The 22,956-nt window shown below is 36.0% G+C and overlaps 1 protein-coding gene across 2 annotated transcripts in view; it reads left to right on the forward strand.

Annotated features, from left to right (window-relative positions):
* The window catches only part of LOC145684361 (uncharacterized), an 83,835-nt gene extending 64,295 nt beyond the window's left edge, over nucleotides 1-19,540 (forward strand). For both annotated transcript variants that reach the window (XM_081756594.1, XM_081756595.1), the window contains exon 3: nucleotides 15,295-19,540. In XM_081756594.1, coding sequence (XP_081612720.1) covers nucleotides 15,295-16,678 — 1,384 coding nt within the window. In that variant the 3' untranslated portion in view covers nucleotides 16,679-19,540. The remainder of the gene's footprint in view (nucleotides 1-15,294) is intronic.
* The last annotated feature ends 3,416 nt before the right edge of the window (nucleotides 19,541-22,956 follow it).

Here is a 22,956-nt window from a genome sequence, read left to right on the forward strand (position 1 = left end):
CCTGCGATATTTGAAATTCGTTCCCTTTTACGGGTAAGATGAATCCTGTACCTTGAATTTGATTGGTTGATAGCGGTCACATGATCTTAGACCCTGGGTTTTGAAATTTGGGTATCCTCTTTGATGAGTACTTTGGTACTACGATACATGATCTTAGACCCGCTACACGCTGAACAGGTCACATGGTATGACGTCATGTTTTACCCTTGCGGGGAAATCCATTACTAATTCGTTTCCTTTTACGGGTAAGATGAGTGCTTTGGTACCACGATGATAGAGATCACGTAATTTTAGGTCCTAGGATTTTTGAAATTAGGGTGTCCTTTCTGATGTATACTTTGGTATCTCGATTCTGATTGGTTGATAGAGGTCACGTGATCTTAAGCCCTGGGATTTTTAAAATTCGTTCCCTTTTTTTTACGAGTAAGATGAGTGTTTTGGTACCTCGATGCTGATTGGCCGACAGAGGTCACATGATCTTAGACCCGCCACACACCCCATGAGTGAAATATAGAGCGATATGTCGGTGATCCTGGATTTTAGAATTTTGTTCCCTTTTATGGTTATCCTTAAAGTTCCCATGGAGGGCTCAACCTCCTCCTTAAATAACCCTTTTTTTTTGGTATCATGATATTGTACTGAAGTTTACATTAAATATTATCGTTCTCTCTTTGACAGATAAGATGATTACCAGCTTTTTTTACCTTGATGGAGATCCTGTCCTTGAATTAGTAGCCTATGTCTCTGGAAGTAACAATGGTGAAAGAGAGGTGTCGCTTGTAGATTTCTTATAACACATTGTTGTGAGTTTAAGCGATTTATTGCTCAGTAAGCGCTTCATTAATGGAAACAGTGTTGCCAGATTTTTTTTCTACCTAAACTGCTCCGATTCTTTTCGAAACGATTCCGCAGAGTGCAAGAAATTTTAAACTAAAAATTTTTCGAACTAAAAAAATTTTAAACAAAAATTTTCAAACAAAAAATTTTCGAACCCAAAAAAAATTTTCGAACTAAAAAATTTTGAAACAAAAAAGTTTCAAACAAAAAATTTTCGAACCCCAAAAAAAATTCGAACTAAAAAAATTAAAAATTTTTCGAAAAATATTTTAAACTGAAAACTTTCGAACTAAATTTTAAAATCAAAATTTTTCGAACTAAAAATTTTAAAAAAAATTCGAACCAATTTTAAAAACAAGTTTCGAACTAAAGATGTAAACCACATTTGAAAATTTTCAAATTAAAAATTTTTCGAACTAAATTAAAAAATCAAATTTTGGACACTAAAAATTCTTTAATTATTTTTTCGAACAAAATCATGTAAACCAAATCTTGGATATATTTTCCACCTTAAATTTTCAAGATTACCATTTATTTGAAAACAAGTGTTCAGGGTTTCAAGAAATAATAAAACATATTTTTTTTTCAACTTGTTGTATTTAACGAAAGGTATGTGGTCTTCCTATACATGTTTATTAACATAATAAATACAGGATCTAGTTAATGAATATATTGGACGCGTCATCATCTTCGAATCTTGTAGCCGTATCCTGGAAAGAAAAAGAAGAAACGATGGATTAATTTAAGAATTTCTTTTTTTTCTGAAACAATAAAAATGAGTCAATATTGATAAGAGAGAAATAAAACTTACTCGTAAATGATGGATCTGTTTAGGCTCATCTTCCTCCTCGGGTACAGGATCACTGCATTTTTTTTTTCACCGATGGATGTTTATGAACTCTTCTGGGTACTGCATTTTTCTTGGTGTTGCTCCTTTATGGTCAAGGTTCCTCCTTCGGTACGAGATGACTGCATTTTCTTCCACTGATGGTTGTGTTGATGGTTTATGAACTCTTGTGGGTACTTCATTTTCTTCTTGGTGTTGCTGCTTTGTGGTTAAGGAAGGGAAAGAAGAAAAGGAAAAGGAAAAGAAATGGCGGCCTTATTGGGTATTTACAGTTTTTTCTTCTTCATCTTCTTTTTCCAGTTCCATCTTCTGTTTTTTAACGTACCCGTACGGAACCGTATCATAAGAATTGAATTCTTTAAATCGACGTTTTGTGTACTGGATACTGTACATTTTTTCTTCTTTGCGTGTGACGATGGTATGGTCTTTGTTCCTGCATATCTTATGGGGGATAGTGATGGTGACTTGTCCACGGCATTGATTTGTAATCATTTCTTTTAGCATGTTGAAATTTAATTGTTGTCCTGCATTGTAATTTAATGTAAATCCTCTAATTTTGCATATGTAACTGGTGACGTTGGTATCCGGATTGTATATTTCTAGGCTGTAATTTTTTGGTCCTCCACTGACAAATGTCTTGATGTATGCTCGTGGTCCGTAAGACTCCATCTCGTCCGATAAGCATCCCAAGTACGTTGAAGGTTCAATGGTTGGCTCCCCGGGCTTCTCCGTAAATATCACAGAATCCGTGTCGAAATATAAAACACGTTCCTGCAACATTTCCAGGTACTTGTACAGTTCCAGACGTGCCTGACATGTTGTAAATGCACCTAACACGACATTGGTGTTTCGGTTTTGAACAGGCACATGTTCATTGTACTCCCAGAACGCATACAACATCGTATCATTGATGGGTACAATTTGATGGAGTTTAATGTCGGGGGAAGTGAGTTTTTCATAAAATTCTTCCGGCCGATCAATAATTGTGGTCTGGCTAAAGTTTGATCTTTGCGAAAGTTTTCCCCAAAGAGCATTAAGACAAAGCTTAGATAAACTTCTTCGTGTAGGATTATTTTCAATTTTGGACGGATCCAATGCAATACCTTCACGCTCCAGGACGGTTTGTATGAATTTTGATTTGTCTTCTTCGGTCACACAGGAACTGGGCCAGCCAGACGCTTCCATTTTTGATTTTAAAAACGTATTGATATATTCCGTGAACAAGCCACCTGTTTTCGTGATGGGATCATATTGTTCAATGTCATAATCCCAAATTTCAAAAATTTCCACTGGTTGATATCCTAATTCTACTGCTTTCTGGATTTCATATGATACCCATGTTCCAGTGAGGCATCGCTCCTGGTCGTTGTGCGTACACGTTGCTGTAGGGTCTGGGTTCATTTCTTCGGCACACGCAGCACACAGTGGAAAGAGTAGTTTCTTGTTACATCGGTAAGGCAGGAGACCATGATAAAGATGGCGACTTGGTAATATCGTCATTTTGATTAGACCATTGACTTTATTTATTGGTGGTATATTTTCATCACCCTGTAGATAAATTCGTGGATGGCCTACAGGGTATTTACCACACTTATTTACATAAGGATAAAGCGAGACAATATCGTAATATTTTATTACTTCCCCCGCTTTTTCGTCGACTTGGTGGTACAATTTCACGCAATTGGTCCTTCCTCCAAAAAAGCTATCTCTTGGATTTAATGGTCTGCGGTTCATGTACGGGTGATTCTTCAGATACGTCGCCATTGCAGGATTTTGTTTTAAGAACTGATTAAATTCGCACTCCCACATTTCATGTACAATATACCCCAATTCACGCAGTCTTGCATTTTTGCGTTGTGTTCGTTCATAACGGAATTCCATGGTGTCTTCTGGATTGCTGTAGATGGGCTGATTACGGCCTGTAGTAAAACATACTTTACACCCGTGGTAAAAGCAGCCGGCATGCTCGTAGACGTGCTCCTCTAACGTCTCAGGATCTTGGTAGTAACCATCAACATGGAATCCCGCAATAAACACTTCTTTTTGTCGGGCCGCATGTAAGATTTGTTTTTCTTCGGTTTTTTCAATGTAGGCCAGCCATTGCATTGCAGCGATCGATTGGGTACTTCTCCATCGATAGCCATGTGCCGGTAGAATTCCTATGGTGTTGGGTTTAAGGAAATTCCGGCGAAATACTAGATTGGAAGCACTGGCAATCGTGATCGTCTCCAAGAAGGGATTCACTTTGGTTTCTGTTTCAAATGACGTCATAAACGAAACGCATGCTTGTCGCAGTACATTGACATCTTGAATACAATACTTGAGAATTTCTTTCTGGAAATCAAACGTGTCATTACGATGATCGTTGTACCACTGCATGAACTTGTTTCTGTCTTCGACGGCCATTTCATCTGCACCATAATACTTCGTTTCTGGAAGTGGTCCAATATACGATTGATTCTCCTTGGTGTTGAAGAAATGCGGGAAGTAGCCTTTGGTTGCGGGTAAATTGAACGCTTTTGACAATTTACTTAATGCCATAGGCAAGAAGTTCAACGAGTCAATGAACGTCAGATTATTCAAGGTTAAACTCAGTATCTTGGTTCCATTTAATATGACGTCAGGTCTCCATTGGCATTGTTCTACCATGGTCTTTAGGATAAAATGTCCATCGTAGCCCTTAGCGTTGTGCGCGACACAGAAAATCCTATTTATATTGGGACGCCGTTCCCGCAAGTACTGGAGAAAATCATAAACTGGATCCTCTCCTTGGAAAATATGCTGGCGCTGACCACACGTACTGCAAGACTGCTGGATATTATTGTTTTCAACACATGCATAACATACTTGTTCTGCAACCAATAAATTTGGAATGTGTACATACGTATTATCGCCAATATTCGTGTCCTGCATAGATTCTATATCATAGAATATCAACAAGGCTTTCTTTGCGTGCATGAGTGAAGGAACACCAGGTTTCAAACATTGTCGATCAGGAAGCATAAAACATTGATGGGATCCTGGAACAATCTTCTTACAAACATTGCAAAAGATCTCATTGCAATCATGAAGTCGTTGTCCACTTCGTACAAAAGAATATACTCTGTAACATCTAGTACATTGCTGCACCATTTTGCATATAGGTTCCCCACGATGATATACAATATTACGATGATTGTTAAAACATTGTTCGCCATAAAATTGACGATTGCAGTCGTTGCATAATATCAGCGTTTGATTCTTGTCGCATAGAGGTCTCTGTAGACATTTGGAGCATGTTACAGGACAATTTTTCACATGTCTGTTACGCTCACTGTATTTTTTATGGCACGCTTCACAGTAGAACTTGGTTGCAAAACAAGCAGTTAAAGATTGGATGATGTCAAAATGGCCAGCCAAACAAATTAAATTTATGGGAGTGCGATTTTCGTCGTTCGGTCCCTCGTACATGATGTCACGGCCTGTGAAACTAGTATACACTGTAATTTTATATTCTTTGAGGTATGCCTGGAATTGTCGAATTTCATTTACACTGGCACCATGATCCAAAGTGACTCCTGCATTTGAACATAACGCATTCACTTCATCGTCCACAACACATTTTGATTGATCTTGATACTGCTTATGTCGTTTCACATCTACATTCTTGTATTTTTTCAGGCCAATAGCAATAACAAGGGCGTACGCCAGGCACCTTGAATCTTGATTTTTTACACGTACAATCCCTCGCTTGCAACGTAACAATTCTTCGTTTTGTAGTATTCCTTGTGCTAAACGATCTCCATATCCGTAGCCACGTGGAATATCCACACGATGAAAATGAACCGTGAATGGTTCGTGCAGGAGAAATGCATTGTTACTTTGTAACACTCTTTCGAACGAGGCCCACATCGTTTCCAGTGTCAAGTTTCGTGCTTGGCGAAAACTCACCCAAAACGGTTTATTCGTATTCCGTGGCGATATTACCGATAAACCAACCATCGCCTCATCGTCGACATTGGCTAACAAATGGTCTAGCATTGCTTGGAAACTGTTGTGTACATACTGTATGATATCGGTTCCTACGGGCGGTGCGTTGAATTGAATTTCGAGCATTCTGCCCTCAATGTTAAATCGTCTATAATGACGCGTGATTTCATTGCGAACAGTAAAACCCGATTCGGCCATGTTAATAAAAGGAGAAAACAAACAAACAGGTACAATTACGGTAAAACAAATATGTAATGTGGGAAAAAAAGGAATTGAGCAGCGTGAATTTACTACAAAAGAAAAGAAGAAAGAAAAATCTTAATCACCTGATAACATTCATGATAAATTCTTAACTAAGCAATTCATGTAAAGGTCCTGAGTTTGATTCCCTGTCGGTGCCGTTCAGAATCTCATTATGAAAGCACATGTACTAGAAATCAAAGTTTTTTTAAAAAATAATTATGTTACTGAAATGAGTGTTTTATTGCTGTCAAACTCGAGAGCATTACATCAGCATGTAACTGACCTATCATTCTATAGTGATAAAAAGAATGCATGAAATGAATGAATGTTTCATCAGTGCTGAGATGTGACAAAGTACGCGTAAGCATTTTTTCTACTCACAACGACCTTTAAATGATGCGTTTGCAAGTTGAAGAGATTCATCAAGCATTAGCGTAACACATACGTAATTGTCGAAACAAAATCTGTATAGTGTATTTTTTTTTTATTATTATTATTGTGACTAAGCGGTTAGCGTACATGGTTCGGACGTGGAAGTCCCTGGTTCAAGCCTCGGTGGGTTTGCTTTCCACGTCGGGGCATGTCAAGCCTATTCTGTAATTTAATATTCTCACGCGTTATCATACATTCTTTTCAAAACTAAGCTAAATGGTTGACGTGCACACCTCATAATACATAAACGTACATAAATCGTCTATACTGACGAGTGATTTCATTGCGAACAGTAAAACCCGATTGGACCATGATTAAAAAATGAAAACAAACAAACAGGTACGGTAAAAACAAATATGTAATGGGAAAAAAGGAATTGAGCAGCGTGAATTTGAGTTGATTTTTTGATTTTTAGTTTAGCGTCCCTTTCAGCAGCGAGGCTATATGAGACGTGGACCTACTGATTAACGTGGAATCCGAACCACATGAGCTCCCGCCGGGAATCGAACCCGGGTCTCCCACGCCAAAGGTACGTATGCTAACCGCTTAGCCCGGGAAATCATAACATTCATGATAAATTCTTAACTAAGCAATTCATGTAAAGGTCCTGAGTTTGATTCCCTGGCGGTGACGTTCAGAATCTCATTATGAAAGCACGTGTACTAGAAATCAAAGTTTTTTTAAATAATTATGTTACTGAAATGAGTGTTTTATTGTTGTCAAACTCGAAACCATTACATCAGCATGTAACTGACCTACCATTCTATAGTGATAAAAAGAATGCATGAATGAATGTTTCAACAGTACTGAGATGTGATAAAGCACGCGTAAGCATTTTTTTTCCCACTCACAACGACCTTTAAATGATGCGTTTGCAAGTTGAAGAGACTCATCGAACATTAACGATACACATACGTAATTGTCGAAACAAAATCTGTATAGCGTATTTTTTTTTATTATTATTATTGTGACTAAGCGGTTAGCGTACATGGTTCGGACGTGGAAGGTCCTGGTTCAAGCCTCGGTGGGTTTGCTTTCCCACATCGGATCGCTGTCAAGTCTTTTCTGAAATTTAATATTCTCATGCGTTATCATACATTCTTTTCAAAACTAAGCTAAATGGTTGACGTACACGCCTCTGGCCCATGTTCAATCCCGGGCGGTTGCTCGAATATCACGTTAAGCTGAAGGGGCCGCTAATGCTTTTAAAGGGAATCGAACCATATTATTCTCAGACATAGTTTCTGAAATTTTGTAATGCATTCTTTTCAAAACTAAGCGCACACATTTTTCTGGCCATGGTTCAATTCCCGACGGGTGCTCGCTGAAGGGACGCTAAACCATATCATTTATCGTGCTTAGTTTTAATGTGTGGGGGTTCCTGATTCGTACTTCCACTTTCCCATTCCACTAATTTCTTCATAGTCTAAATATTTCGTACTAAAAGTAAAACAGTGTATTCGTGATCCGCCCACAAATATAAAATAAAAATGATTTTGGAATCTTGGGTGACTCACTGAACTTACCTCAAATTCAATGAACAAAAAGTCGGTGTAGTAAAGCTTCTTAAATGAAGACACTTTTCAAGAACAGATCTTCTTCACACGATAGTTGAGAGCGATGTAGGATTTGAAAAATGAAATTTAGATTTTTATTTAGGTCGCTGTGAAAACGACGTCACCGTCAGCCAATCAGAAACGAGGAAATTTATAAAATGACATCACAACGAACCAATCAAAACGCTCGCTGCTTTTCGTCATGAATCACGAACCAAAACGATGTGTAACAATCGATCGTGACGTCATTCAAGTTTCTCAATAGTTACAACATCTAGTATCACAGTTCTGATCCCAAAATGCTTTCTGTCAGGATCATGTCACTACTTGTCGTAACTGTGACGACATTTCATTTTCCTCATATTCCATACGAGAATGTCAATGTTTGCTTTTTTTTGCATGAATCATGCTGACACGTTCGTAGTAAAACTAAAGTAATGCGATCCGCTGACGTTTGCATTTTTTCAATCATATGTACTTCTATGTCGTCACACAAAGAAGTCTATCAGCATTTTATTTTAATCCACGTTACACTGTCATATTTATTTTCTTAAAGTGTATGTGTATCCTTTTCAAGAACCATGGTTCGAAACCCACCAAGCACGATTAAATCCGAATTCATTCATAGCTAAGCGGTTAGGATTCACATCTTTGGTTTGAAAGACCTGAGTTCGATTCCTGGAGAAACATTTCTTAGGATTTTTCTAAAACTTGGTTTAAATTTCTAGTTCGAAAATTTTAAAAGTTTAGTTCGATAAAAAAAGTTTGATTTGAGAAGTGTTACACTGTCAGATTTATTTTCTTAAAGTATATGTGTATCCTTTTCAAGGACCATGGTTCGAAACCCACCAAGATCGATTAAAACCGAATTCATTTAAGCGGTTAGCATACACATCTTTGGTTTGAAAGACCTGAGTTCGATTCCTGGAGAAACATTTCTTAGGATTTTTTCTTAAACTTGGTTTAAATTTCTAGTTCGAAAATTTTAAAAGTTTAGTTCGATAAAAAGTTTGATTTGAAAATTTTTAGATGTGATTTACATCTTTAGTTCGAAACTTTTGTTTTTAAAAATGTTTTAGTTCGACAAAATTTTGTTTCAATTTTTTTTAGTTCGAAATTTTTTTTTGGGTTCGAAAATTTTTTGTTTGAAACTTTTTTGTTTCAAAATTTTTAGTTCGAAAATTTTTTGTTTGAAACTTTTTTGTTTCAAAATTTTTTAGTTCGAAAATTTTTTGTTTGAAAATTTTTTAGTTACAAAATTTTTTTTTAGTTCGAAAAATTTTTTAGTTTAAAATTTCTTGTACTCTGCGGAATCGTTTCGAAAAGAATCGGAGCAGTTTAGGTAGAAAAAATCTGGCAACACTGTTTCCATTAATGAAGCGCTTACTGAGCAATAAATCGCTTAAACTCACAACAATGTGTTATAAGAAATCTACAAGCAACACCTCTCTTTCACCATTGTTACTTCCAGAGACATAGGCTACTAATTCAAGGACAGGATCTCCATCAAGGTAAAAAAAGCTGGTAATCATCTTATCTGTCAAAGAGAGAACGATAATATTTAATGTAAACTTCAGTACAATATCATGATACCAAAAAAAAAGGGTTATTTAAGGAGGAGGTTGAGCCCTCCATGGGAACTTTAAGGATAACCATAAAAGGGAACAAAATTCTAAAATCCAGGATCACCGACATATCGCTCTATATTTCACTCATGGGGTGTGTGGCGGGTCTAAGATCATGTGACCTCTGTCGGCCAATCAGCATCGAGGTACCAAAACACTCATCTTACTCGTAAAAAAAAGGGAACGAATTTTAAAAATCCCAGGGCTTAAGATCACGTGACCTCTATCAACCAATCAGAATCGAGATACCAAAGTATACATCAGAAAGGACACCCTAATTTCAAAAATCCTAGGACCTAAAATCACGTGATCTCTATCATCGTGGTACCAAAGCACTCATCTTACCCGTAAAAGGAAACGAATTAGTAATGGATTTCCCCGCAAGGGTAAAACATGACGTCATACCATGTGACCTGTTCAGCGTGTAGCGGGTCTAAGATCATGTATCGTAGTACCAAAGTACTCATCAAAGAGGATACCCAAATTTCAAAACCCAGGGTCTAAGATCATGTGACCGCTATCAACCAATCAAATTCAAGGTACAGGATTCATCTTACCCGTAAAAGGGAACGAATTTCAAATATCGCAGGGTCTAAAATCACGTGACAGCTGTCAACCAATCAGAATCACACATCTTACCCGTAAAAGGGAACAAATTAGTGAGGGATTTCCCCACAGGGTGACTCATGACGTCATACCACGTGACCTGAAAATTTGAATTTCCCGCGTGGGCGGGGCCTAACGTCACGTGACCTCTCTCAGCCAATCAGAATCGAGAAAATTTTTGCTGACTCGGCTCGATATAACGGGACCCCTACTACTGCTGGGCTTGCCAAAACGTCAACCGCAGCAAAAATTTAGAAAAAAAGCTATCTTTGAAATAAATATTACACATGAATCGCTTTTTAACATTTATTTTTAACTAAGTTTCAACTTACGTAAAATTATTTCGAATAGACAGCTAAAGAATACTTTATATATATATTAAGATGGGATGATTCCGGACAGTCGCTGAATCCGGACATCCTAAGCTTATGATAATACTGATCTTCGCATATGTAATATGGAGACTTCTTGTGATACCTATTTGAAGCACCGTACCTTCCTACAGTTCAGTGCTTAGTAGGAAGTGCAAACAGTGTTATACGTAGTTTCGACGGTGGGAGAAAGAAGAAGGAAAAGGTCAGTTCGTGCACGTTTTTAACCTGATGTAACTTTTCAGTGGGATATGTTAAGGTTTTACACAGAAGTGGTTGTCAGTAGATGGTTAAGTAAGGCATATATCGAAGCGAAGACCTTACTTGACTCGTTGCATATTGGAAGAATTCTATTACTTTGCACGTGCCTGCTCAACGCGTGAACAAGTTTACAGTGCTCAAAACGGGAGAATCCGGACGTTTCGGGAAGGGTGAATTCGGACACTTTTATTACGTTAAGGTGAATCAGGACACTAATTAACGAACTAAGGGGATTCAGAACACCCTCTCTTCTCTCGCTTTTCACTTTATGAGTGTGAAATAGTACGTGAAGTCTATTGCTTATTTCTAGCGTCTATTCGCTTTTGCCATAAATGGACTCCGAGAGATCACCAGAAAAAACTATAAAATTATCTTAGGATCTACCAACACAACTAAATTACAAAATGTTTATCATAAGCTGCTAAGAAATTCTACACTACTGAATGGTTACATCATTTGTTATATCCCCATTTGATCCGCAACAAATTCCGGAACATGAATTTCTTTTGTCGAGTGAACATGATCCGCCAGCAGGTGCAAACAATTCGTCTTCTGTGTCGTCAGACTCATCCAAAAACACGTCTCAATCGCCTTCAGAGCACTCAGTTAAACAGTTACTATCTTTTCCTGCTGTTGCTTCTCGCAAACCCACATCCCTAAGGTCAGGCGTTGCTAAAAGATTAAGTATCACGAAACGCAGTTTGTTTCAAACTGTCTCCTCAAAAACAACCGAAGGTATGGGTGAAAACAATTGTGGATTTTGTGGGAAGAATTATTATACACCAGGCCTGTCCATGAATTGACTCCCGGAGGCGAAACGTGAGCGAGCACAAGCGGAGACAAGAACAGGTGATCACAGGTGCTGGTAGCTTCGCCTCTTCCACTGCATCCGATAAGTGTTGCCAACCACACATGATGGCAAAAAACCTACGGCCAAGCCTGGGTAGAAATTCGCACGAAGTTGAAGCATTGAGCAGACGCAAGCGTGAAATGTGCAGGTATGCTCTTCCCCTCCCCATTTCGAAAGCAGTGACGCGAAAACACTACAGGAAATAAAATTGGTACGTTTTTTGGTCGAGGAAGACGCATGATAGAGGTTACAGTTAGCGTTGAAGTAACTAACAAATGAACTAGGAAGAAAGAAAGAAAGAAACTAATATTAAACATGTAGGCTTACAGACGTAAAAACGACTGCAAAAATCGGAAACGAATTGTTTCAGACCTTTTTAGCTTGCTTACACAATTCGTGACGTTGTATTACATTGGCACTCGGTCTGTAACTTGTCACTCGTTTCACGCTTGCAAAGTTGTAAACGCCTTTCGTTGCTAGATTGTTAACAGAACGACGGGAGGTTGAAAATAATAATAATAATAATAATAATAATAATAATAATAATAATAATAATAATAATAATAATAATAATAATAATAATAATAAGATAATCGTGTTCGAAATATGCAAAATACCTGCTTGAGTTCTGCCGTAAATTGCACCTGGATTCTAATGTAGGCAAAGAAACAGAGATGAGGAACAATTCGAAAAATCAGATTATTTGAGTAGATTTTATTCGAAAATATATTATTCTCATGCATTATTCTCATATATTATTCTCAAATTAGAAATCATGCAAATAGTCTATACTTATTAGATTTCCGTAGCTACAAAATATAAACATTGTAATAGCTTTTAGAACTTACCACAGAAATCCGAGATCGTAGACATGGTCCCAAAAGAAAAACACTTGTTGCACATTCCCAAAAGTTCGAAAAATGCAATCACATTTGCCGAAGCGTACTCAAGTATCTTAACGCCACAAGAGACAAATGTCTGACAGTAGCAAATCAAAATTCAAACCAACAAAACACGAAAACGCAAAAAGAGATCGAATGTATGAAGTTAGAAACACAGAAAATAGAAAATACACTAAAACACTAGTAACTAGCAAGTGTTTTACTTCAAGCCTTGTTCTCTGAGGCAGATGTACCGCACAATTTCTTCGTAAGTATCTCTATACGAGGTGATATTGTTTGCACACAGCTTAGACGTAACAAACATTCCGACGAGGTGATGGACAACGAACTTCTCTGGTTTGATTTCGTCAGTCGCATTTTTGAAAATAATTGCTCACACACATACGTAGAACCAAACATTGACATAATATTGGCAGCATTTCTATGCAGTCGCGGAAATCGACATCAAGGGAAATTCCTATAGAACTCTTGTAAATTACTTTTCTGATGGAATTTCTCTTTAAATTCCCTGTCGCATAAAAACGACGAAACTGTCCCAAGTGTAAACAACCGATTTGGCTGAGGTCTGGATATGTGTTACGGGAGACCAAAGTAGGATACACGTATTTTGGCATTTGGGCCCATACGGAGAAATTTCCGAAATGCGGGGCCCCAAAGTGGCCCTACATGCTATAACTAAGAAGCGTATAGAACAGAGAATATGAAAAATTTAGAAGCTCACATTCAGTAACTAGTATTGTCCAAATAAAAAAAGAGAGAATAAAAATGTTATGTTATTATGAATAGTATTAATACATCAGGGACCTTATTGCGTACTGGTTCGCGTTATCACAGCGTAAAATTTACATTTTAGTTTTCGATAATTGACAGAGCAGTTATAATTGTTTGTATTTTTTGAGTTGCGTTGCTATCCGCAAGTTTTTCGAAGATTGATACTGAAGGAGACCTCAAATGAGGTATATTTTTTTCTTTCTTTATACTTTCAATCTAAAAAAAACTTTTTCTGTAAAAGAAATCATCGACTGTGCACTACTGCTCCACTGTTTTCTATTAGTATGCTGATATGTGTTGTTGTGGGTGAAGTGCTTAAGTTTGTCTATGATTTGGGGAAGTTACACTTAAGATCGGCCTATAGTTATCCGTTTTTATTTGTTTCTTTGAAACAGTAATACAGTGTATGTGTGATATGCGAGTATCGCATATGTAAGGAAACCGTATGTGTAAGGGAAATATGAAGCAGAACCACTCTTATACTTTTTCTTGCATTGTATGAAAAATATATTGCATGAAAAATATATTGCTTAGCATTTTTCTTTCAAGCATTACAGCGTAGTCAGAACACTAAGACGTGGTCGTTTAAATAAGGGCGGGATAATTTTTTGGGGGGTAACTTAAATTCGCTTTACTCATATATACATAAAAGAAAAATTGCAAATTTCAGGAAATTGGGCCCCTCCTACCCACCCTCTAGCTACGAATCTAATTTGAGCCTACCCATTTCAAAACTTCACGCTACGTTACTGGTTATATGTATAGAATTTTAGTTATTATTTTCCTTTCAATCCATTTCTTAAATTCAACTCCAAATGAAGGATTCGATGCAAGAACCAGGTAAGTCCACTTTTAGATTTTAATCAAGAGCTGCCTATTTCTTGCTCTAACTTCACAATGAACATTGTGTGTAAGTACCTCCTTTACATTACAACACTGAATATAATAATTGAATCCACATGATTCTTGCACACAATGTAGAGTGATGTTTTCCTACTGGGACGTGAAAATCTCAAATTTTAAAAAAAAGTGGAGCTACCTGGTTGTTGCATTCAACCCTTCAAGTTTTCGTAGATTGTTGAAATTTCAAAATTTCTGCAATACATTTTTTCTGAAATACGAGAGACGTTTTAATTATTTTTTAAGTAAACGTAGCAAATTCATGGAATTGAATTTGAAATATCGAAGTCTGCATTTGCGTTCCATTTTTCCTTTATTTCGTTTACTTTATTACACAATGTTTACTAAGCTACTCACGCAACAATTCTTGTACAGGAAGTTTGGTTACTGGCATACAATCTGAAGTACTCACTAACTACCTCTATAAAAATTGTTGCGGAAGTACTGTAGGATTCTGAAGCATTTATTGTTGGATAGAGCGCATATTAGTTCCTTAGTAAAGTCTCGACCCGACTACGGTAGACCCCATAGTTTTGGAGCTATGGATCTTTAAAGTTCATTTTTTTCAAGTTTTCTGCAACCTATAACTCCGAAAGGAAGCATTTTATGCAACCAGGTTGGCCTATACTTTTTGTCTTTTCTTGGTGTCAGGAATCATCCTCCAAACGTTGTCGGTGTTGTTCTTTTCAAACATTCTATATCTATCTATCTATCTATCTATCTATCTATATATATATATATATATATATATATATATATATATATATATATATATATATATAAAATTTAAAACAGTCTGAAATTGACATGTTTGTATTGTAATGTAGACAAAAGGTAAAAATAAATATCACTAAATGGTTTTCTCTATTTCCAGAACAGAAATTATATGGGAATTTGTATTAATTATGACATTACTGAATATTTTGCCTAATAATTTTATAGTTCCATCCTTCAGTGTATTTCAAAATACATAACGTATAAGTGACTTACTTCTAAGTTGGGATAATGACTGTACCCTTAAACAAGGCTATTTTGCCTTAAGTTACATAGATGCATTTATATTCTTCTTTCGAATATTTTGTTTATTTCAATTTACATTTTATTGTTAAATAAATTTGTTTCAGGAGCCACCGAAATACCTTTTGTACAAAACGGAATACCCTTACTTCACGAAAGCCAATGTATTCTCGTCCAGTTGAGAATGTGTTTGCTTCCGATACATCTCGCAATGGATTAGTGGAAAGATCACAGATGTCGACTGACGTACATACACGTAATGATGAGGAACTTCATACTTGTCAGATTTGTCAGAAGGGATTTAAACTTCTATCAAGTTTGAAGTTCCACATGTTAGGACATACATTTGAAAAAACTAACATAATTGAGGAATGTGAGAAGGAAGCTAGTCCAATATCAAACTTGACAAGGCAGTTGTTCGTATATAATGGTAAGAAACCTTATTTCTGTGACGAATGTAGGAAACAATTTAGTCGAAGATCAGTTCTAGTTCGACACATATTAGCACATACATATCAGGAACCTCATAAATGTAATGAATGTGGGAAGGGGTTTAGTGAAAAATCTAGTTTAGCTAGACACATCTTAAGACATATGAGTGAAAAATCTCATACATGTAACGAATGTGGTAAGGGATTCATTTTTAGATCACAATTGCTATGGCACAGGTTAGTGCATACAGGTGAGAAACATCAATTTTGTGACATATGTGGAAAAGGCTTTAGTCATGTATCAGAGCTGACTAGACATATGTTACGTCACACAGGTAAAAAACATTATTTTTGTGATGTATGTGAGAAAGGATTTAATCAGAAATCAGATTTGGCTAGACATACGTTACTACATACGGGTGAGAAACCCTATATTTGTAATGAATGTAAGAAGGAATTTAGTGATAGATCAAATTTGGCTAGACACATTTTAACACATACAGGAGAAAAACATCATACATGTATTGAATGTGAAAGAGAATTTACAGATAAATCTATGTTGGCTGAACGTAAGTTAGTACATAAGTGTCAGAAACCCTACTCTTGTAATCAATGTGGGATCGAATTTACTCAAAGATCTAATTTGAATAGTCACATATTAAGACATACAGGTGAAAATATTTATAGTTGTAAGGAATGTGGTAGCAGGTTTATTGGAAAATGTAGGTTGGTTAACCACATGCTAGTGCACAATGGTGAGAAACATTATTTTTGTGACATATGTGGGAAAGGATTTAAACAAAAATTACATTTAGTTAGACATATGTTAGTACATACGGGTGAGAAACATTATTTTTGTGGCATATGTGGGAAAGGATTTAGTCAAAAATCTCATTTAGTTAGACACATGTTAGTACATACTGGTGAAAAATATTACTTTTGTGACGTATGTGAGAAGGGATTTGGTGAAAAATCAGATTTGGTTAGACATATGTTAGTACATGCAGGTAGAAAACTTGATTCATTTAATCAATGTGGAAAAAGGGTTAGTGAAAAATAGAGTTCGTTTGAACAGAAGCTATTGCATACAGGTGAAATACTCTCACCTGTGACGAATGTTGGAAAGGGTTCAGCCAACGATCACTTTTACCTGGATACGTGTTAGGACATACAGGTGAGGAAGCTCTGTTATAATAATTTGTGAACAGATTTTCTGAGAAATCTCACTGTATAGACTTCCTAACAGGGATGCTTAAGTTGAATTATTTGTGCGGATCGAATTGATTAAGGGAGTAATTCTACTACCTCCGCTAAGAATTGCACAATAATGTTATTTAAGCAGTGGTTTCTAAAGTATGTGACTTCGAGAATTCTTATTGTTTCCTTTAAAGCTCTGTTTTAAATAGAAGTATATTTACCTGTATGTTTTGAACCATATATGCTGACAGTATTTTTCTACACAGCAAACAGTCTTGGCTTGTCGATTATTCTGGAATAAACGCTTATGATACTGCTTTCACATTTGACTTACCCACTTGGTTTTGGGTTTATGCTAATTTTGCTGGATGCTTTATAAATTGCCACTTTCTTACGGTATTCAGGCTATACTCTTAGAGACTAGGAATTCTTCTTACTAGTTGATTCCTAATGTATCATGTACATAGGACGTACTTTTGCAAACTTATGTGAAGGTAAATATTTTATGCGATTCATTTAAAATATTTGCACAGAAAACTTACTCTTTCCGAACAGCACAATTATGGATCTCTCCGTTGATCTCTAGCTAGTCAAATATTACGTCCCGTAGTTTGTCTTTCAGTACTAGTTTAGACTATTTCAACTTATATAACTACTTCAGTATTTATTTCCTATTCTTTTATGTGATTCGATTAGTTTTCTCCTGCTTCTCACATATATAAGTAATAATTATCACATTTTTGTTTAAACTTTCAAAATTATCATTTTTTCAGAAATTTTCCGATTGCTAAAAATTGTACTAAGAAATCGGGAAAAGTGTGAACTATCTGAAATCCTAAATTCAAGAATGCACTCTTTCGGCTCTGGTATGATTGTATTTACTTTTGGTCATGTTATTGAGCACTACAGAAATTTGAAAAATAAAAATATTCCTTAGTATACGTCTGTTTGCAAGCCACGTGCACAAAAATATGTAGTCAGCTTGTAACGGATTAACTTAAAACATTTAAAAGAGTATTACAGATAAAACTGTATAGCTACAGGTCACCATATTAAAATCTATGCCGCACAAAGTGAAATTAAGCCCGCGTTTGATTTACTAACTATCGCAGATGGAGATTGTATCATGCAAAATCTCGTAGGTCATAAAGGAAAAGACAAAAAAAAAAGCGTTACTCAACACTGCAATACGTCAAAATCTTTAATTTGCGATGCGTCTTCACTTCAAGTTAAAGAGGGAAATTATTTTAAATATACAATAAACTTGCGGCCGAGTTTATATAACCAAGATTCGTCATCATCATGAGTATGTTCATCCACTTGCTGCAAAATTACGAGCTTCAATGCCCAATAATTTCTTAACAGATTTTGAAAGATGAAGTCAAATCTATTATAGAAGGTAGTGAGTTTATACAAGCCCAGTTGTTTCCGATCTAAGCGTTTCAATCAGTAAGGACCAAGAAAGTCAAGCTCAGCATATGAACATGAATGATCAGCATATTCAACCGCGAAGAGCATTATGTGAGTTACCACCTACAGCCGTGTCCAAGTGTGAACCATCATCGATAACAGATGTCGAAATGTGACATTCCAAGCTGAAAGATGAACCTCAGCCGCACTTTTCGCACTGTGTAAGTTAAAAGAGGAAAATGGAAAGCAAAATTCAACATTAAGGAGGTGGTTCAGATGAAAGTTTGTGTTGTGTGATGAGAGGTGTGCCCCAGAAGGTGTCGAGTTCGATTTCAGTCGCTGTTGTTTACGAAAAAAACTTTTTTTTCCTCAAGAGTTTTTTTTTTTGTAAAGAACTAAATTTTATGTTGCCTGAAGCTTTTCAGAAGCATCTTGTATACACTTGATTGGATTATTAAACCCAATATTTGATATTGAAAAACCTGTCAGTTAATCCTTTCTACAGAATGATGCGTTGTAAGTCCGTCTACACAAACATTATTTTCATACAAAATCCGTCTTCTTACTTTAATCAGCTGAATTGGGAATTTCACGTTGGACAATTATGCCTCAAGTGAGGTCGCCGGTGGTCAATGCTTGAAGTACTCAACCTTGGAGGTACTCCCATGCGCAGAAAAAAAAATGCGCGTACTGTAACTCACGATTTTTCTCAATTATTTCATTTTCCTTATGTTTATGGGTAAAATTCAGTTATTAGTGTGTGGAGATAATAGAAAGCAATTCATCTAAGGAGATATTTCCAAAAAAATATAATAAAATAATAAAAATATAAGCAAAAAAACAAAATTATGTTCGGTTTTGTGTATACTGGCAATAATGTTTTCGAGGGAATTTTTGGAGTAGCACAGCACGATTGTAGAGGGAATTACAGAATTGGTAACAGAACAGGGGGACAGTTGAATCAAGGAACAGGAAACTGGATTAAAATATTGCATTTATTGGCTTAAATCTAGGGTGTAAATTGTCTGCCAAATATAAATTAGTTTCTGTGACCAAGATGTTGTACGGAAATATATAAACAAAGAGAAAAACTGTTGTCTTAAGTTTGGAAGTGACATGCTCTATAGCCATGAGCATTTATTTCTTAAGAAAAAGATAAGCAACAAAAGAAAGTCTGTGTGGTCAAGTGAGTAGAGTGACAGATTAGTAATTCTTATACTGTTTTGACCCCAGATCGAATCTCATCCGATCCTGTTCAAGTTTTTTTTTACGAAACATTATAGAAGTGCATAATTTGTATGTTAATAAAAACTGAAACAATACAATAAAGAAATAACTTTTTGTTTCCTCTCATGACGTATTTATTTAGAATTAGTGTACTATTAGTAATAACCATTGGTTTCAGTTTATGCTGTTATATAGCTTCTTTTATCATTCTATTTTCTTGAAAAAAAAACAAAAAAACAAATTTGTCTCCAACAAAGTATAAAAAATATATATAGACAGAAACAGACATCTTAGTATCAAACGTGATTTATCGTGATGAAATAAACAAGTTTCCCGTTATTAAAAAAGAAAACTATAGAAAATCATTGAATTTGGGCTTTAGGTTTTTTGCATGCTATATACATTCTTTATAAGGCAAGATGTGCGATCATACCCACAAATTTAGCTAGTGGGTGAAAGATGTTTCCGGCACAAATATTTTACAGGCCTACGTGCATGAAACACCAATACGCCATGGTCTTGACCTTCGTTTATTTCACATTATTATCCGACATATCATAGCAGGTAAAAAGCAGCATCAATCGGCAAGAAAAACTGCAAGTTGTGGTCTTAGTCTGTTTTTGATGCTCCGGACTCGATCGCCTAGCACGCCCGTCTATACCTTGACTCATACGTCTATCATTCACTGCAAGCACATATCCAGCTTTACTTTTCGGAGGGGGCCCGACACGAAAGCTCGTAAGCACGTAATTCTAATGTTTCAATAATAATAATAATAATAATAATAATAATAATAATAATAATAATAATAATAATAATAATAATAATAATAATAATAATAATAATAATAATGCAACAGTTCTGTCTTTCTCTTAAACATTTCTTACTTTTTATTTATGAACCGGAAAAACTGCATTCTAACACAAACGAAATCAAAAAGATATTTTCTAGAGACATGTAAGGAAAACTGTCTGCTACGTATATCACATAACAAAAATAACAAAAATAGCAAATGGCAATGGGTGTATTGTTCTAATACAGTAATGTTATAAACAGAACGGAAACGAAATTGTAATCCCATTTAAAAGTGTTCTTTAATTACACCTGGTATCAATGGCATTACGGTATATTCTTACAAGTAACACTTCCCAAGTGTAACACTCCGATTTTGATAAAATTTGACAGGCAGATACTACACATAAAATAAACGAATACATGTTTTTTTAATTTTCTGCGGAAAAACGGTTTTAGGGGGCAAAAGCCCTCACCCAAAATTTTGAAAGTTAATGCCCGAAAGATAAAAAAAGTGGACCAAAGTGAACGAAATTGTGCACAGATATGGCAGACGTAAAATGAAGGAATATGTGTTTTGTATTTTCCTGGAAAAACGGTTAGGTGGGGCACAGACCCCTCCAAACCTTTGATCATGAAATATCAAAAGTGCTAGTAACAATATGTCGGATGTGTTTAAAGGACGAAGAATTCCAACGACACTTTGTGTATGGACAATACGCAAAAACTAAACGAATACCTGTTCTTTTATTTTCTGCGGAAAAATGGTTTTAGGGGACAAAAGGACCCCATCCAAAATGTTGAAAGTTGACGCCCGAAAGGCAAGAAGAAGTGAACCGAAATGAATGAAATTATGCAAAGATATTGCAGACGAAAAATGAGGGAATACGGGTTCCGTATTTTCCTGAAAAAAAAAAGAAAAAGAAAAACGTTTGGGTGGGACACAGACCCCTCCAAATCTTTGATCGTGAAATATCAAAAGTGCTAATAATAGTATGTCAGAAGTGCTTAAAGGACATGAAGAATTTGAACGACACATTGTGTAGGGACAATACGCAAAAAACAAACGAATACGGGTTTATTTTCTGCGAAAAAATTGTTTTAGGGGGCAGAATTCCCCACCCGAAATTTTGAAATCGTGCATAGATATTCTAGACGTAAATTGAGGTAATTGTGTTTCGTATTTTCCTGGAAAAAAGCGGTTGAGTGGGGAACGGACCTTCTAAGCTTTTGATTACGAAATTAAAAGTGCAAATAAGTATACGTCAGAAGTTCCTAAAGAGTATGGAGAATTGCAACGAAACTTCGTATAGGAACAATTTGCAAAACAATAAAGAAATGCGTTTTAATTTGTACGACAAAACAGTGTTGGGGCCTAGAGCCCCTCCAAAAAAAAAGTAAATATTACCGTAAAAGTGCAGGAAGGAATGGACCGAAGCAAATGGAATTGTGTGTAGATATTGTATAGACTGTATGTAAAATAAGGACTTTCGTGTTTTTAAGATGTCCCTATCAATTTTGGCACATCAACAACAAACAGGAAATTAATCGGCACGTGTTTTTGTTATGCGGAAAAACATTATAAGGGTTAAAGTTGCCTTGTGATATACTACAAAATACGCTAACTGTTTGTGCTTGTTGTTGATCTGCCAAATTTGAAGAAATCTGATGGAGACGCTTGTGAAACACGAGAGGCTTTATTTTTCATATCCAATATCTACAGACAATTTCATTCGCTTCGGTCCTCTCCTTCCGACACTCAACGCCTCGGTCCACTCAACAGTTTTTTTTTCTTTTCAGGAAAATACGAAGCACGTATTCCCTCATCTTACCTCTACAACATTTGTGAACAATTTCATTCAGTTTGGTCCATTTCTTCTTGTCTTTCTTGCGTCCAATTTCAAAATTCTGGGTGGGACCTTTTGTCCCCTAAAACCGTTTTTTCACAGGAAATAAGAAAGCCGTATTTGTTTATTTTTTGCTTATTGTACTAACACAAAGTTTTGTTCCAATTCTTCGTGTAAATTTAGGCACTTCTGGCATACTGTTAGTAGCACTTTTGATATTTCATGATCAAAGGTTTGAAGGGGTCTGTGCCCCACCTAATCGTTTTTTCCAGGAAAATACAAATCACGTATTTCCTAATTTTATGTCCGGAATATCTGTTCACAATTTCGTTCACTTTGGTCCACTTGTTTTTGCCTTTCGGGCGTCAACTTTCAAAATTTTGGGTGAGGGCTTTTGCCCCCTAAAACCGTTTTTCAGCAAAAAATAAAGAAGCACTTATTTGTTTATTTTATGTGTAGTATCTACCTGCCAAATTTTATCAAAATCGGAGTGTTACTTGTTAGAATTATAACAACAACGCATTGTCCACAGTTTGGACACTGACTCAAAGTAATCTGACATAAAAGAACCTCAAAATGGAAAAAGTAGGTTTATTAAAAAGTGCTTGAGGTTTGGTAAGGGACCTCACGCTGGATACGTCACTGAGTCAATGCATTGTATTTGTTTCTTGCAAAACATGATAATTAGATGCGTAATATGTAAAATTATATCATAGTTTGACTTTTAATAGGTCTTTCCTTAATACATCCATATTATCCGGCGTTCTGCCTGCCTGTTTCATGTCGGATAAGCGAAACTCTACTGTATTTTCAAAGATAGCATATACACAGGGGCTAGAGGTCTGCACGGGCCGGAATTTTTAGA

The sequence above is a fragment of the Thermobia domestica genome, chromosome 4, assembly GCF_964235325.1.
Source record: "Thermobia domestica chromosome 4, izTheDome1.hap1.1, whole genome shotgun sequence".
Lineage (NCBI taxonomy): Eukaryota > Metazoa > Arthropoda > Insecta > Zygentoma > Lepismatidae > Thermobia > Thermobia domestica.